The following is an 18,729-nucleotide window of genomic DNA, read 5'->3' on the forward strand; positions in this document are numbered from 1 at the left end:
CATGTTGGCAAGAATTATTGCCCTCCTTTGACACATACTCAAATAAAGGCACAGCAGGGAAGAGTGGCTTGCCCACATAGTCAATAGGAAAGTCTCTTATAAAAATCCAGTTCCCAGGCCAGTGTCTTGCCTACTTAGTCACACTCCTATTGTCCATTGCTATTGTGCTTGTCATACCATCTTTTTGAGGGCTTGTAGATAGGAGGAGCCCACCTTCCTACAGACAGAGGCACTAGCAGCCTGCGGTGCTTCTGCTCCATATAGACCCCTACTTCCAGCCAGTGCCACAAGAAGAGAAGCTGTTCTGCAGATAGTGGTAGGCAACTCCACATGGTTCCAAATTTGACTTGGCCATGGGGAGAACAGCAAGGCTGGGGACCTTATTCACTGACCTTCCCATCTTCCCCTGTGATAAAAACAATACAGGGTGACCACCGAAGTTCTTGCTGCAGCCACATGCAGCTGTGCTCTATGTGGAGACATCAACTGTCTGACAGCACAAAATAGCCAAAACCCAAGGTTTGGGACAGAAAGAGCAAGGAAAGGATTGACTGAAAGGGAAAGCTTAGCAAACTTAATGCTTCCCACATAAAAGAAAAACTTCTCCCATTTCTGTGCCAACCATCAGGTTAGCCAGAAGTTTTTTAGTTTCCTCTAAAGAATAATCTAATATCTCATAGATGCATGTCAACAGTGGGTAGGTGTCCTAGAAATAAACTTTTCACGTGCTCCCATCCAAACCTCCATCAGCTGAGCATGAGACAAATGGTGAAATCTGAATGCAGAGTGGAGGCACTTTACAAGATCTCTGTTGGCTTCCCATGTTTAGCTCCTGTCCCACTTCACAGGGTTTTCTGCACAGGTCACCCAGGTCTTGCCATCATTTAAGCTCAAACTGTTCTGCTGCTCCCATGGACAATTTTGGCGTGCAGGTCCAGAGGTGCTTTGAGCCCAGGTGCTGTGGTGACAAGTAACATCTCAGGCTTTGCTGTAATGCAGACCAGAAGCTGGGCATTTCCCAGGAAGCCTGGGAGTCATCCCACAGCTGCTCCCCACAAATCACTCTCATGAGCCAGAAGGTCCCTTCACAGCTGAGAAAGAGCCCTGGGGAATGTCCCATGTGAGGCATGAGACAGGTGAGGGTCCTGGGCAAGGCAGGCAGAGAGCATGGGGCTCAGGTGCAGGGAGAGTAATGCACAGCCAGCCAGGCTCATTGCAGAGGCCAGCTCTAGGCACAGCCTGATGAGTGTGCACTTCCCAGGCATGTAAAACACAGTTGTAAGTGATATATGCATATGTCAACAAATCCCACCTGGTCTGTACGCAGCCATTAGCATCTGGCAGCTTGCTGTGAGCACAGGTGAGTTATGGCTTAGGGGCATGTGCTTTGGGGCAAGGTTAAGAGGTGACTCCTGTGTGGGGTAAGTGGAATAATATGGCTGGACACGATGCTGGCTTCTCCTCTCCCTTCTGATGGTGTAAATCAAGGGTAACTGCACCAAAGTCAATACCTGGATTAGATTCATTGGTACAAAGGGGCTGAAAAGCACATGATTTTAAAAGAAAGGACATCTCGATTACAAGATAGGGAACAGAAACAATGAAAAATGTGGCTGCTTTGCATGTCTTCCTGTGGTGCTTTTTTATGGCCCTGCTCCTTCCATGAGAGCTTTATCCCAACAGGAGCCTTCACAGACCCATCTGCAGCAGAGCTCCTACTCATCACTGGCCCTCCGTGTCACTGCCCTGTGGGGAAGCCCTGTGTCTGCTCTGTGCAGCAGAGGAACCCCCAGGCTGACCCTGCTGCAGAGAAATGCTGGCTCCTGGGGGGATGGCAGGCTATTTAGGCAATGCAGCATTAAACATAGCCTCAGTGCCTCAATCCAGCCTGCCTTGAACACTTCCAGGAATGCAGCACTCACAGTTTCTCCAGCAACCTGTTTCAGTCCCTCACCACTCTCACAGTGAAGAATTTCTTCCTCATGGCTAATTTAAACCTACCTGACTAGCCCAGGCTGCCCAGCCCATGCTGCTTCTGGGGGCCTATTGATTGCACACACACACCCCCCACACTTCAGGGGAAACCCAGGAGAGAAGGCTTGACTACACCCACATCCCTTGTCTAGTCTGAGGGAAAAATAATGTTTTGCCCATCCTCAGTGTCTGGGGAGATCCAGTGAGGATGGTGTCAGGGACATCTCCATTGGAATTTTCTGGTGATGGAGATGCTCACAGTACAACAGCAACTGTAAAAATTCTGGTTGTGGAATTGCCTTCTCTCACACACAGCCCTGCCGTGAGAAAGCAAATGCAAATGTACATGCAAATTAAAATGCAAATGCAAACGCAAATGCCAGGCCTCCTGGGCTGCACTCCTCAGTGCTACAGAAATCCCTTGACCTCTCAGAAGCATTCAGCTTGCTGCAAATGTCCTAGTGGAGAGGAAAGAAAAATACTGCTTTTCAGTCTGGGCTCCTGCCTTTCTTCCCCTATGTGTAAGAGTGGCAGTTGGATTTCTTTGTACAAAAAGATAATTTCTGCACCATGTGCACAGCCCTCTCCCATTTTGGTAAGCAAAGCACACACTGAGGGTATTCTTGGTGAACAAGTGATTCAAAAATCGTGATTGTGGACACTAAAACATCCTTCTGTCATATGCCAGTGTGTATCTGCCATTAAACTGAATGCATGAGAGACAGTGTCCTCCCCAAACACCCTCAGTGTTGTTAATAAAAGAGACGGAAAAATTATTTAAGTCAGGAGAAAGACTGCAGGTGAAATGAAGTCTCATGCCCATAATTTACATCTTCCTTTCTTTCTAAACTAGCTTTTACAATGCCATAGTAAGGACTCAGGACAGCTTTCCAGCCTCTGAGTTTAGATGGGGCTGCAGGCATGTCCCAGCTCCGTGGGGGCTGTGTGGGGCCAGCACCCTGTCCCAGAATATGAACGAGAAAGAAGCTCAGAACTACCATCTGGGAGCTCAGTGCTGCTCAGGGCAGCTGCCCCTCAGGACCACCACCATCCTTGGATGCATCTGCCTCATGCCACAGCTCCTCCAGGCTTTGCCTCACATGGTCAAGCACTGAGACAGGGACCTGGCTGGGTTTTAAGCCAGGAGAAACATCCCTGCAAGTAGCAAAGCCAAGCACTTAGCAGTCACAGCTCATTTAGGTTTATACTCACAGGTGGAGGTGGCAGATTGGGAACCAGGCTGTCTGTGCTACAGCTAATAATGTGTACCTTAGATTTGTGCTACCATAATGTGCTGGCCCGAAATTTCTCTGCTGGGACGTCTCGACACGGGGGTTCTCACCCAAACTGAACCTCTGCTATAGCCACTGGGAGAATACCACAAGAAAGCTCACTGCCTCCCTCTGGAAGGGTCCCACAGAGGCCTGCAGTTCCCTATCACACACAGCACAGCACTGTCACAGTCATATTTTCTGAAAAATCCCTTTGCTCAGGGCTTTGCTCCTGCAAAGCTGAGAAGCCTCAGAGAAAAAGGAAAACAATAATTATCTGATTTGCTTCTCCTGTATTTTGCTCCTTTGGAACGTGTTTGGAGATTGTTTACCAACAGGTGGTTGTTTCATTGTTTTCATGTGAATTGTTTTGACTTATTGGTCAATCAGGGTCAAGCTGTGTTGGACTCTGGAGAAAGAGTCACGAGTTTTCATTATTATCTTTTAGCCTTCTGTAAGTATCCTTTCTGTACTCTTTAGTATAGTTTAGTTAGTATTCTTTTATATAATATAGTATCACAAAATAATCAATTAGCCTTCTAAGAACATGGAGTCAGATTCATCATTCCTCCCTACCACGGGGCACCCCACAAATACAATACAGCACCAAAAAAGGACAGTCATTTCTTCAGCTGGATTACATCTTGATCCCAAGGTGACCAAGCAGCCTACCTGCCTCCATCCGTCTGCTTTCACAGCCCTCAGGGCTCTCCGTGCCGGCGCTGTGCTGCTGGAAGGGCTGGTTGCTGAAGAGATTGTCACACAGCAGGCTGCGACACAGCTTCTTCAGGAAGCGCAGCACGTACCCAATGCTGTTCACTACCAGCAGGCTCTGGAGATGCTGCTTCCCCTCAAAAGAAGCTGAAACTGGAAAGCAAAACAAGAGCGATTCAATACCTGTGGATGCATGGCAGAAGGGGGAATGAGAGTAGGGGAAATAATTTTACTCAAGTACTTGCATGTCTTAAAATATTTTGTAAAATTACCCTACCTGAAGCACACAACAAACAGGAAGAGCTTAAGGAGCTGAGTTTGTGTGAGCCAGGTCACCTTCCCCCTGGAGGGCTGAAAGATGCTGACTGGCATAGCCAGCAGTGCAAGGTTTTCTAATACATGCATCCACCTGAAAATTGTGTCGTGTGATTAGAAGGAGGCTATCGTGATACCCTGGTCTAAGGAAGAGGAGAGAAAGTGATGTGCAGTGATCACCAATAGTGATGGGTAGGCTGACTTCAGCAGTACCCAAGGTTATAAATGATAATGGGGAGATAAGAATTAAAGGCATGGTTGTGAAGGAATGAAAGGTACCAGGATTGTACTGAAGAAGGAGGTAACAGCTTCATCATCGGTCTTTATTTACTGAGTTAACTGCATTTATAGGCAAGGGAATGTTGGCAGTTGTGGTCCATCCAGAATTCAGTGAAGTATGAGAAATCTTTCATTAAATTGGAAATGATTGCATAGGAGGGGTGGGTCAAGAAATGGCAACAGGTTCTGCTGGCAGGAGACCCCAAGTCTCAGAGAGAAACCAGCAGCAGTCTGTGCTGGCACAGAGTTTTTGTGGATGCTGTAATCTGGCAGACACCATCAATGGAGAAGAGGCCTGGGAGATTGCGCATAAAGTGTCGACTGATTTTGACTTAGTAAAAATGAGTGAAAAACAATCTGGAAAATAAACATATAAAATGTTTAGAAATCCATAACTCTTTGAAGAGGCTCAAAACAACCTGATGGGACAAGAAATGATAATGCAAGATCACAAATGCCCGTAAAACAGCAAGGTGACACAGTCATGAAAAACTCAGATATATTTCCAGAAGGTGTGGAACAAAACATTTCCAGGAGAGAAAATGGAGTGTTAAAGCCTCTATACAAAGTTCTGGAGAAGCCTGAGGTGGGTTGATGGGCATCATCCTGGTCATACAGGCTGAAGAAGGGGGAGTTCACACTTGCAGAAGTGCACGGGCAGACCACGTTGATGTTTAGGGAACAGAAATTTTCCCTGTGGCACTGCAGCCACCACCGTCCTGCTGAAAGGAACTGTGTATTTCAGCCTAGCAGGATGAGGGTGGCTCTCTTAGAAATACATCTAAGGCTAAGAACAGGGCAATTAAAATTCCTGCGTAAATCTGCCAGGGGGCATACTTGGCCAGGAATCAAAAAATGGGCATAAAAGCCATGGAAGGGGTGGAGGGGTCAAAACAGATCCACCAGGATCAGTTGTAGCAAAACTCATTCAATTTCAACAGGTTTGTAGGGAGGACAGCATGATATGGCTGCCTGAAGTCTTCCACCTGGAAGGTTCTTTCCCAATCCTATAGTCCCCCATCACGACTAACAAGAAAAAATTGCAACATTAGACTTATAATTTCAGGGATAGCTTCAGAGATTTCCTGTTGGCCTGAGATGCTGAGAGGGATCATGCTCCACAGCTGGTTGAGCATCTGTGAGCCAAGCCATGGGAAGACTGGAAAGCCCCTGACAAAACTCATCTGCACTGCTGGGAGTGAGGTGCAATTACAGAGCCACACCATGACTAGGAGGCCATTCACCCCTCTTTGATGACTAGAAGAACCATGAAATTGGGAGAAATGTTGACCAGGTGCTTTTAGTTCAGGTGAAGCTGAAGCTGATCCAGCTCAGAGGAGCTGAGACCAAGGATTTTGGCAGGCTCGGTGCATAATATGACTCTCCTGATTGTAATGAAAAATCATATATGCAGCACAGAACTAGGCAAAAATGAAACTTTGCACTGGATTGATTCAGTCTTGTGTTTCTGTGAACAAGTCTGGATCATTCTCAGAGTATTTTTGCCGTCCCTTAGGGGAGGCACACCTGTGATTACAGAGAACTCGAGGAGAGGGAAGAAGCAAGATTTATAGGCTGCACAGAGGGCCAGGGCTTGGGCTCCCACACAAGAAGGTCCCAGTGGCACAGCTGAGCATCTGCAGTCCCTGTGAAACTGATTGGACTTGCAATCCTTGGCTTTGTGTTTGTGCCTGACTCATCTGCAGCAGCTCATTGGAGAGTGCTGTTCCCATATTCCCATCATTGTTTCGTTCCCACTGCATCCCCATATGCCAAAATAATGTTGTGACACAAAACTCTTGCTGTGATAGAAGAAAAATTCACATTCACACTGAGAACCAGGACAGGGGATTCATTGTGGGACATGGGAGGTTCATAAGGACACAGCAAGAAGTGCCACTGCAGGAAGATGAGGAGCTGCTGGGAAGCTCCCCTTGGTCTTTGATTCTCTCTGATGTAGACTGTGTGCAGTCCTGCTGCACAGGGAATTGCCTTGGGACTTTTGCAATTCCTGCAACAGAGAACAGGTTTGGCCCACGAACTGCAGGCAGGAGCACACCAACAGCTAAACTCCATGAAAGTTGTCCTTTTGTGAAACACAGAATCATCAAGTTATATAAAGATTTTGGCTGGAAGGGACCTTTACAGGTCATTTAGTCCAACCCTCCTGCAATGACCAGGGACGCCTTCAGCTAGCTCAGATTGCTCTAATACACATCCAACCTGACCTTGAATATATCTGAGCTTGGGGCATCTGAGTTTGGGGCAACCTGTTCCAGAGTTCTGCCACCCTCCTCACACAAGGCATGCATGTGCACTTGTGGTGCAACATGTGTCATGAAGTGGGCTGGCATTGCTGCCCGTGCTTGAACAGCTGCATGAAAACAGCTCTCAGCCCTGGCCTCAGCACTGTTCCAAAGAGTGGTAAGAGGCAGACTGGAGTGCACATCCCTCACCTGAATCACCAGTGCCATACCCCTTACCAACATGCTTTCATCTGACACCAAGGTGATTCCTGCCACAGCTCATTTTACATTATCATAACTGATATTCAAAGCTGGCTGCCATCCCACTGATAGGAATGGGACATCCAGGGCAGACAGGATCTGGGAGCATGTCTGTCCACAAACCCCTTACCTGACACCATCTCTCCTCCGTAGCCCTGCCTGAGGAGGGAGAAGACCACCTTTTGCTGGAGTGCGCAGTCGATGCAGGCTTGCACTGCCTGCTGCAGGGCTGCTGACGGCCGCTCGGGCCCAAAGTGCTCCGGCAGCTGCTGCACCTTTTTCCTGTCAAGGTACGGCCCCAGGTTCGCTTGCTTGTTGACATAAATGCAGACTGTAGACATAAAATCCCAACAAGGTCATTACAGAACAGCCCTGGGAGCATCCTAGGAAGTGCTAGCATTCTACATTTCTATTCATTCCCCAAGTTCTTCCTTCACTGGTGAATTGTTGCCACTTGGGGTGGCAGAGCCAGACTTCCTTGTGCTAATGACCCATTGCCAGAGCAAAGCAAGCCAAGTTTAGGTCTAGCTCAGTGTCACAGGCTAAGATAAGCTACACACATCTAAAAAAGCTCCTATATATGACTGGGGTCTGCTGTCTTGAGTCTACCTTGTCCATGCAACTTGTGACCAGAAAAACGTGCTGGGAGTGCAGACCAGTGACTACCAGCAGTGACTTCACAGCAAGGAGGGAATGCCAGCCTGAGGTGTGTTTTCAGATGGTTTGGGGTTTTTTTCCCTCCGTTTTTAGACTGATTTATTGAGAGCTGCTGTGAGAAGCACTGCTCTGAGGTGACTTTTGGAAAGGCTTTGGAACCTTGCCTCTTCTGACGCAGCTGTAATTTCTGGAGGGTTATGCTGCACAGTGCCATGGCAGAAATCTGGTCTTTGGGAGCTTCCTAACCCTCCATGTCCAACCTGCATCAAATTGAGGGAAACTGTACATGGTGTGCAGTGCTACATTTTGGGACTGCAACAACCTGCCTGTGCTGCTCAGGGGTCCCTGGGGGAGTCTGCCCCAGCCTCTCCACAGCCAAGCCCTGCATGCCTCCTCTCATAAGCTGCAAAGGCAGTTTTTCTACATGCCATCAGGCCTGCCAGCAATAGCCAAAAAAATGAGTGTTCTCCTCACTACCATGAACTTATTTTAAGCTTGGCTGAGGCTAACTGTATCTCAGGGGAAGCAGGGATAGAGCTGGGTAACTAAGGGCGACTAAGACACAGCCTAAAGTCAGGCTAAAGTGAGACATATTATAATAGCTGGCTGAGTGTGCTCGAGCTGTCATCTCTCAAACAATATAACATTATCTTCTGACAGAAATCAGATATGTGACAAAAAAACCCCATCAAGCAGAGTGGAGGACATGATGACAGCTGCGTAAAGTTGGAAATAATTTACAGTTTGCATCACCATAATGAAAATCTAGTGCAACTGTCACAGTGCACTCTGCTCCCCCATCTTGCAGGGACCAGCAGAAGGGGCTCAAGCAGTACACCCAGGGTAAACAGGAGGATAATAGCAGTCACGCTTATCATTACACTGCTTCACACCTTCCAAGTGCCAAACAAACAAAGGGATACTGCGCTGAAAATACAGCAGCGGCATGCAGGAATTGCAGGGGGATGTGGGAGTGCAGCTTTCCCAGAGTGCCACACCTTGACAAATCTGCAGAATGCGGCCTCTGTGTGACAATCCACTGGTTTTGTCGGGGCTCAGCTGCGGGAGGGACTCTGGCAGGTGGCAGGTGATGTGCTGAGTCCCCCACTGCAGAGCCAGGGTCCCTGCAGTCCTTCTGAAGCAGAGAGGGAGGTAAAAGCTGGCTTGAGCTTCCCTTCACCTCCTGCCAGCCCCGCTCTGGTGGGAACCTGCACGCACGGTAGGGAGGGTGCTGGGAGGAAAGGTGCCAGTGGCATGAGGACGGGCAGACAGAGGTGTGGGGCACTGCCTGAAATGACCCACAGAGCCCCTGCCTCTGCAGGCACCCTGGTGATCTGGCAGGGCTGTAGGACTGTGCCTCCCTGCCCCGCTCCAAAAGCAGCCCTGGGCACAGCCTCTCAGGGCACTTCCATCCACTCAGCTGCTGTTTGCCAAATGCTTTGTAGACTTTGCGTGTGAAGGGATAAACGAGAATAAAATATATTATTGTCATTGTTGCTGGGTTTAGTATCATTCTGCCACCAGAGCAGATGGAAAACTTCTCCTCTGTGCATCCCAGCTAAGAAATAATGGGATTTATGTGTTGTGTTTAGATTCTAATGTTATCTAATTCATTTCTCTGCTGAAATCTCAGGGTAAATCAGCTGTCTTGTTCATTTTCTTCTCATTTACATCACTTTAAAAGTCCTTGACCTATGTTACTTCTGGTAATATAAACAAAAAGAAGGAGTAAGGCTGTTTTCTGACTACATATGGAAATGACCATGCCTGCTGCTGTGGTGAGGCATTGAGGTTTCTGTGCTGGTAGCCCTGCCTACAGGCCGACCATGGCTTCTCTGTTCTTCTCCTCACAGCTGTAACAGATGTTTCATGTTCACACAGGGATTTAGGTTGGTCACTGCAACATATTAGATGGGGTGGAAATGTTAGGTATAAAATGCAGCATTCATGGCTTTTTGATGTTCACATTTCAAGAGCAATGGGACTGACATCTCCACTAAACTCGACGCACGGCAGTCAAAATACAATCCTGCAGGATAACTCTGCTCCTTGTCACTGGTCACTAGACTAATCTGCAAACACCCCATTTTCATGAGCTCCCTCTGTTCTGGAAAGCCCAGCATCTGGCTGTGACATCTGGCTGCCAGCCCGTGGTTCCTGCTCACCCCTTGGCCAAGGAGCACTTGAGGCTGAGTACCTGTGAGAGCCTGTGGGGTGTCCGAGTTGGGTACCGTGGCTGCATCCTGGGGGATTGAGCTGATATCCGGCTCCGGCGTGCTTCTCGGTGGAGAGATTGCTAAAGGCGTCATCAGGACACGAGATTTCAGCTGCAAAAAATAATGAAAGTATACGCAAGATATTCCAATTTTATTCTATGTATGTCACGCCCCATGAACTCCCACTCATTAGCAATCTGCTATTGCATCACTTTCTCCAGGCCAGAAGATCCATCCTGCTCCCAGGAGGATACTGGAGCCTGAAGCCTGACTGATTTGCTGCAGACAGCAACGCCTTAAGCTACAGGATGCAAATATTATGCCACCCACCGGGTAGTTATTTACACCTGAGCAAATTGAGCCTAACACTCCAACAAATCAGTGCGATGGCATTTTACGAGCCATTTCATGTGGGTGTAAACAATGCTCCACAACTCAGAGACACGGGGTCTTTAACTGCATCATAATTTAGGGCCAAATTCTGCTCTTGGTTGCAGGGCTGTAAATCTTGTATAAATCCAGTGGCACCAAGAGGCTACTCTGGGCTGACACCCATGTAAATAAGCTCACACTGTGGTCCAGATTGTGTTATTACCGGCTAGTAAATACAAACTCCCTCGCTGCTGCACCCAGTGATCTTTGCAACCTGCAGCCCAGCTTGGAGAAGAGAAGCATGATGCGAATTTACAGTGCAATATCACTATGTCTTTATGCTGCCAGTACCTGGCAGCACCTCGCCAGTCAAATGATGATCAGGTCCTCATATTTAAAAAGGACTGATGTGATGGATGTGACCTGAAGGTACCACTCTTGCTTTTCTTTTTGCTGAGAAGGGAAGTAGGGGGAAAGCAAAGAGCCAAGCACAGAGCTTGATGGTTTATATATTTACACATCCTACACCAAAATGTTCTCCTGACAGGTATTTATTTCCTTTTGTTGTTTTTCAATGGACAATGTACAAAGTATATTTTAGGTAGAAATGAAGTCAGACAACTGCCTCCAAACCAAATCAAATCTTGAGCGATCTCTGATGGAGAGTAGAAGTTGTTTTGGATGAAGACTTTTGTTGTCCATGACTATGAATTACAAATGTCTAAAATAATTGTCACTGTTTCAGTATAACGGTAAAACTAGAAAGCTGGGGAAAGGAGAGAGAAGTATATAGAACTTAGGGACATCTAAGTGAGTTTTTACCTCCACCTTTTGCTTTGTCTGAAAGAGGAAAAAATATTAAATAAGTGGATCTGAGACAAGCTGTGGATTTGATCTCCTGCCATATGGCAGTTGTAGAGTATGAGACCCTAAGCTGGCCCCTGGTTAGTGCCATTTCTCACTTGCCTGTGTTGTCCTGTTTTGCCTTCAGATTGGAATCAAGAATGACCAGCGACAAAGTGCTGTCAGATTGTTTTCACAGAATCACTGACTATGCTGAGTTGGAAGGGACCCACAAAGATCATCAAGGCCCTCCACAGGACCATCTCCAAGAGTCACATCATATGCCTGAGAGCATTGTCCAAATCCTTTTAAACTCTGTCAGGCTTGATGCTTACTTCCTTGGGGAGCCTGTTCTTGTGCCCAACTAACCTTTTCCTTATCTCCAACCTAAATCTTCCCTAACACAACTTCTGGCCATTCCCTGCTGCTGCTCACCAGAGACAAGAGATCAGTGTCTGCCCCTCCTTTTCCCCTCATGAGGATGTTGTAGACTTCAATGAAGTTTCCCCTCAGTCTCCTCCAGGCTGGACAGACCAAGTGACCTCAGTCCCTCCTCATATGGCTTCACCTCAAGGCTTTTCACCATCTTTGGTGTTCTCCATTAGATGCTTTCCAATACTTAAATATCTTTATATTGTGGTGCCCAAAGCTGCCCCCAGCACTCAAGGTGAGGCCGCCCCAGTGCAGAGCAGAGCAGGACAATCCCCTCCCTTGCCCAGCTGGCCATGCTGAGCCTGGTGCCCCCCAGGACACCACTGGCCCTCCTGGCTGCCAGGGCACTGCTGACTCATGTTCTACTTGCCATGGACCAGGACCCCCAGGTCCCTTTCCACAGCACTGCTTTCCAGCATCTCATTGCCCAGTCTGTCCTTGTAGCCATCCCAGGTACAGAATCCAACACTTCAATCCTCATTGAAATTCATATGGTTGGTGATTGCCCAGTCCTCTGATTTGTCAAGGTGTCTCTGCTGGGCCTCCCTGCCCTCGAAGGAATCAACAGCTCCTCCCAGTTTTGTATCATCTGTGACTTCGCTTAGTATCCCTTCCAGTCCTGCATCCAAATCATTTATGAAGTTATGGAAGAGCACAGGGCTGAGGGTAGAGCCCTGGGGGAAACCCATCAGTGACAGGTCACCAGTCTGATGTCACCCCATTCCCTATGACCCTTGGTCTGGTGAGCCAGTTGCTCACCCATGGCGTGATGTGTTTATCCAGCTGTGTGCCTGACATGATGTCCAGAAGGATATTGTGAGAGAAAGTATTTAAAGTTTTACTGAATGGGAAGAGAACAGAGTTTCAAAAAATCAAGGTCTCCATCCTGTTTGGGATTTATTCCATGTAAGAAGGTGAGAAGCTGCATGATTTATTACATTCTATAGCAATCTGTCAATTATTCACTTTTCTATGGCAAAGCGGGCTGGCAAAGTGAAACTTTGTGTAGGTCCTATGTTAGGCTTCTGGGCTTTTTATCACATATATATGCACACACATATACAAAGAATACAAAGAATATATATGTGTACAAATACATAATGTGCATTTGTACACATTCTATATTTATTATATAAAATAGATATGTTTATAGACAGATGTGCAGATATAGAATCACAAAAGCATTTTGGTTGGAAAAGACTGCTAAGATCATCGAGTCCAATCATTTCCTAACATTGCCAGGAGCAGTACTCTCCACTACTGTCCACCATGTCCCTAAACACCTACATACCTTTTGAACACTTCCAAGGACAGTGATTCCACCATTCCCTTTGTTCCAGGGCTTGAAGACTCTTTTAGTGAAGAATATTTTCCAAACATACAATCTAGACCTCCCCTAGCACAACTTGAGGCCATTTCCCTTTTCCCTATTGCTGGCTGTCTGGGAGAAGAGACCAACCCCACCTGGCTACACCCTCTGTCAGGTGGCTGTAGAGATTGAAAAGGTCTCCCCCAAACCTCCTTTTCTCCAGGCTGAGCAATCCCAGCTCCCTCAGCTGCTCCTCATAAGACTGATGCTCCAGACCCTTCACTGGCTTTGTTGTCCTTCTCTGGACAGGTTCTAGCAACACTTGTATGCTGTTGCTCTCTGTATAGATATTATTTTTGAGACAGTACACCTGATAAATTCTGCTTCACTTGCATGCTGGCTCCCTAATATCCTTACTGGCTCACATTCCTGTGATCCCAAACAAGCACAAAAGTCTCCTCTTCAGCCCTTGAACCTCGTGAGTGTGTGCTGCCCCACCAACACTGTGCACTGCCTCACCAGCATCATCAGACCTTTTTCTCCTCCTACATCTTGGAGGCCCAGCCAGGCTTACATTCAAGAGCAAATAAATAGAAGGCAAGGCTTGTGTAAACTCTGTAGTGTGGAAGCCTCTTTCTTTGTTTGTGGAAACCCCCCTGCTTTAGTGAACAATTTATTGCAAAATTAGTTGCAACAAAATATGCTCTACAGCCTCTGGGTACAGATAAATGTCATTTTATTAGGGATAGCAGAGAACTGGCCTTTGTTAAATCAGAATAAAACAATGCCTGATTAGTACAAGAGACAGTACACTAAGCAAACAACAGCTTAGCTGCCTCCTGGCCTGAAACCCTCAGTAGCCCCTGAATATAATGAAGGGTAAATCTCAAAGTATTCCATTTAAAGATGTCTTTTCTTGGACTGAGTCTTCTCTGTTGAAAAGCCAACCCAACCACCAGCTGACTGACTGAGAGCTTGCCAGTAGAAAGCACATATGTGTGAGAGTCAAAAAAAGCAGTGAAGAAGAGAGAAAGAGAAAAAGAGACAGAGGAAATCTGTCAGAGCACATTGGGAAATCCTTGTGGTAAGGCATTGGAATCAACTTTTGACTATCAAATGTCATGAGTTTTAATATGCACAGCATGAGATGTAGAAGTGGTTGCTTTAAAACAAGATCCACAACCAATCCCCCACTCTTACGGACTTTCTACCATGGAAATGGGATCAGAGAAAGCTGATCAGGGATTTTGGGTAGGAAATAAGTGTGTCTACTTTATCAAAGTCATCATGCATTCGATGCAGAGAGAGTGGGCTTTTGTGCCATTGATGCTGGCTACAAGTTTGTTTGAGTATATGGTGTCTGGGGATGGGGAGGACTCTGCTGAGTGCTGGAGTTTTTATTACAATCTGCACACCTCTTCAGAGAAACTAGGATTCATCTAACTGGTATTTATGTCATCGTCCACCAAAATAAAGATGAGAGGGTGAAGAATATTTGCCAGGCATCTTTTTTTTTCTTTCTGAAGATCTCTGCAAGCTTGTATAATAAAATACATGGGAAAGTAACATGATGAACCACAATACAATCTTTCCCTGCAGTTTTCTTAAACCATTTAGATGCAGGTTCTCATTTTTATGGCTCCCTGTTCCCCTGTACCAGTTGTCCCTTGTCCTGAAAAAACAGTTGCTAGAAAAGGCTGGGATTCACCCCATCCCCATGGGTCTTTGTCCTTCCAGAGGGCAGAGGCACCTCCTAGAAGTGAGAGCGTTTGCTGCCAGAGAGAGAACCATCTCCAGCCCCTACAAATGTGCAGTAAGTTGAGTGTCTGAGCCAGCCTGGTTCTCCCACATGAGCTTCTGATGGCTGGACAGAAGGTTGCCATTAAACATACACCAGGGAAGCACAGAGCTTCTGAGCACATGTTTTGGGGTCTGTGGCTCTGTGCATTTGGCTGTGAGTGAGGACACTCACAGCACAAGCCCAGTCACTGAGGGTGAGACGAGAGGTCAGCTGGAAAAGGCAAACACAGTCCAAGGTCTTTCCCACCTTTTCTTCTCGTGTTGTGCAATAACTTTCTTCTGCACAGCAAATCATGCAAGCGAGTCTGCACACAGCCTCCCACATCCCATCAGCGTTTCCCAGAGAATGAGGCAGGTAACCTTGACAGGAGGTGTACAACCTCAAAACCCAAAGCTGTACCACAGGACAGGTGAATAAACAGGGCACTTTAAGGTTGTCTGTGCCATCTCATTCTCAGTGCATCCAAATCCTGACTGCTTATTTGTCATCATTAGTATTGACTTCTAGGGCAGCAGGGTAACCTGTGCCCTGTAATGGAACTGTCACTCCACACGTGTGACACTCGCTGCCCACCCCACCTGGCCGATCTGGGCTGGGGCCACCAGCTGCACTGGTTGCATAGAGGGACAAACTGCCCTGGAGCTGCTCAAAGGGTGCCATGGCTTTGCTGCCCTCTGGGAGGGACGTGATGGTCTGTGCTGCAGTGCTGGCCCATGCGCGTGTCCCTCCCATGTCCTCTGACAGGGTGCTAACAAACCCTTCCTTCTCACAGCCTTTCCAGGCAGCTCTTCAGGGCTGCTCTCACTCACAGCCAGAGACATAAAACCCATCCATCGACTAACCTCCCTCTCTGGCTGCCAGAATAGGCTTTTTCCCAGAGATTTAGACAATCAGAAAGAATATTGTATTTTGGGGAAATGTAACATTTTATGGCAAATAGCTCCACATAAGGTACAAAACAGTTTTTGGAAAAACAGCTGATGAAATTTTATAGCCAAAGCTGTGAAAAAATAAACAGGATAGCAAGGAAAAGACTTTTCTTGGTGATGAAGTGTGATGAAATGTCATTTCAGGAAGACACAGATATTTCCTTTAATATCAATGAAAACAGGCAATGGGTCACCTGTCTATAAAGAGCATGTGATTGAAAATGTCTGTTATTCACATCTTGGTCAAAATAAATTTAAATCTAGGCTGTAAATTCCAAGTTTCTTAAAAATTCAGAAGTATTTTTCCATCTGTTCTGTAACAATTCAGCTCTCTGGCTGCTATAAAGAATTTGGTCGTCTGCCATTTGGGCAGGGAGTCATTTTTTAAAATGCATTTAAGTCTTGTGGTATCTGAAACTCACACAATTACCAAGCTAATTAAATCAAGCTAGAGTTCCCCATCAAAAAATGTAATTTTTGACTCACTCTGGGGAAGTGCTTTGGATGGAGGGGGGTTCACTTCAGCTGAGCACACAGCGTACAAAGGTGCCTCACGGAAAATATTGCTTTGGTGTACAAATCCTACAGCGCAAATCAACAGCACCAGGCCAGGTGCCATGGGTGCTGCAGCTCATGAGCCCAATCCACCTGAGCCATTGGCTACAAAAGGATGCCTTTTCATGTGCCATGCTCGCCCTAGAAGGAGCCTCATCTCAGATCCAGTGCTGAAGGAGGGATGCTGTTGCCTCCTCACCAATTGCCTGGGGACAAAGAGGAGGAGTGTGTGGTACCCAGCCAGGGATAAAGTGTCCCTCTGGAAGAAGTGGGGGACACAGCAGTCAAATGCTTGGCCATGTAGGTCCAAAGCACAGTGTTACTGCAGCACTTCCAGGAATTTAAGTCTACCACTTCTCCCATTTCTATATATGTGGTGAGTGGTGAAAGACTTTTTTCCTGGTGGATGGGTACATTTGGGATAGAATGGAACATATTCCACAGCATTTTTTTTTTTTGGTCAAATTACAAATCAAATGTTAATGCATGAGCAAGAAGTGGGGGTCACCAAAACAAGCAGAGACAGAAGGGACAGGGTCTGAAATACTCTGCATACAAGATCATTGTGGTATTTGGCAAATCACTCAATCTCAAACCTCAAAGACCCAATTTCAGCACATCTCCAAAGTATTATTGTCCAGACTGGATGGTTTTGATCTGGAGAGTCTGCAGGTCACCCAGCTTTACTGATAATTACTAAATTACTTGAAATAAATATAATATATAATAAACTTGATATAAGAAATACCTCAAGTAAAGCAATTCAGATATTTCCATCCTGGAGTTTTATCCTGATATGGAAGTGAAAAAATAAAAAGTATTTCCATATCCCACATTTTACAAAACACTTGAAAATTTGCCCCAGTCTTAGCTTGGAGCTCTGTTTTGGACTACTGTTGGACAGAGGTTAGGGGACGGGAGGAAGAAGGTCTGGCAGGAGGTGAAAAGGAGGGAAAGGTGAAGATGAGGGTAGCCTGCTCTAGATTAAGCTCAAGTCCAAGGCTCATGGCAATCAAACAGTTGGTCCCTGTGTCCAGAGCTCAGCCAGCAGCACCACACATGGGACCTTGTTGCTTCCTATGAACCAGGAGAGACCCATGGAAGAGCCAGGCAATGCCCCGGACAAGACCTTCTCCAGGAAGGCTGGGTCAGCCTTGTGCATACCCTGATTGTTTTATTCGCTTTGCTGTCTTGAAACCACGAACCCAAGCAGCTCTGATTTTCCAACAGTCAGCAATTTGCCCTCCTTGTGCAGCACTCTGCATGTCTGCATCAGTGCCCATTCCAAACAAGGAACAGGCACGGCAAACATGCACAGTGCCCGAGCTGGCTGGGGACAGAGACGGGGAGATGAACAGAGCAACCTGCTCAACACAAGACCCCTTACTAAGCTGTGGCCCAATTTCACTCCCCAGAACAAATTCTCCTTCCCTGAGCATCTCCCATTTTTGCCAGGTGTGAGGCATCACAGTGGCACTGCTCCCACTGCAAGTGATGTGGAGGGAGAGGCCCAGCCCAGAGCAGCATCAGAAGGGCTTAAGGCACTAAGGGCTCCTGGCTTTCTTTAGTTCTACCTTTGCCCCAGAGTTGTACAGAGAGCTGGGCAGTGAGCAGACAAATAAAGTGAAATACCATTATTTTCTCAAATGCCCCTCTTTTTTCCTTTGGAAAGTAGGGGGTTTTTTCCCTCCCTTTATTTCCACTCTCCTGTACTCCTTTCCTTCTCTGTTCAGTTTGTTCAGTTTCTAATCACTGTTAGTGAGAGAGAGGAAAGTGACAAATGAGAAACCATTCCCTGAAGGTGTGCAGCCATCCCACACAACACTGTGGAAAACATTTTCAAACAGACCAAAATAAAATAACTTTAACCTTGGGGAAAATATACATGGTGTGGTTCTTGGGGTGTCCTGCGCAGGACCAGGAGTTGGACTCAATGATCCTGATGGGTCCCCTTCAACTTTGAATACTCTATGATTCTGTGATTTTTTTCACCAGCTCACGTAGAAGAGAATCCATCTTCTCTTCTGTTTATTTTTTTCTTTGCATTGCTCTGCCCCAGACTCGCACAACTTTTCCTCTGTTCCTGCATTTCAGCTGAAATTCTAGAAGAAAATGCATGAAGACTACCAGGAGGTGGACAAGGAATGTGAAAGCCATGCATCTACCTTGTGCCCAGGTTTTCTGCCTCTCTTCTTTGGGATCTTCATGCCTGGCAGAGCTCCAGCTGGTGCTGAGAAGAGGTTGTGAACAGCCATTTTGATGGGTGCTGGCTGGAGCGGGGGCCGCCCTCGCTTCTTCCCTGCCATCCTGGGGGACTGCATCTCCCCAGCAGCCAGGCTGGGGTCCAGGCACGGTGGGTGGCTCATCTGCCCTAAGGAGACAAAAAAAAAAAAAAAAAAAAAAAAAAAAGGCAAACCAACTCTTTATTTAATTTTCAGTTTAGTTTGTTGGGTTTTTTTTTTATCTCAAGGCAGTTTTCTCAGTGCTGTCATTTTCCTTCTTACTGTTGCTCAAAAAGCAGCAAGAAACCCAGCACAGATGTATGACCCTGGGTG

At 46.7% G+C, this 18,729-nt stretch overlaps 1 protein-coding gene across 1 annotated transcript in view; it reads right to left on the bottom strand.

The window, feature by feature from the left end:
* Window positions 1-18,495, bottom strand: part of SCML4 (Scm polycomb group protein like 4) — a gene marked incomplete at both ends in the record, with an annotated part of 42,777 nt that extends 24,282 nt beyond the window's left edge. Inside the window, 4 exons of the mRNA XM_084202040.1 lie at window positions 3,918-4,112; window positions 7,191-7,391; window positions 9,915-10,044; window positions 18,340-18,495. Coding sequence (XP_084058166.1) covers window positions 3,918-4,112; window positions 7,191-7,391; window positions 9,915-10,044; window positions 18,340-18,495 — 682 coding nt within the window. The remainder of the gene's footprint in view (window positions 1-3,917; window positions 4,113-7,190; window positions 7,392-9,914; window positions 10,045-18,339) is intronic.
* Between the last annotated feature and the right edge of the window lie 234 nt (window positions 18,496-18,729).

The sequence above is a fragment of the Fringilla coelebs genome, assembly GCF_963513975.1.
Source record: "Fringilla coelebs genome assembly, chromosome: 3".
NCBI classification, from domain to species: Eukaryota; Metazoa; Chordata; class Aves; order Passeriformes; family Fringillidae; genus Fringilla; species Fringilla coelebs.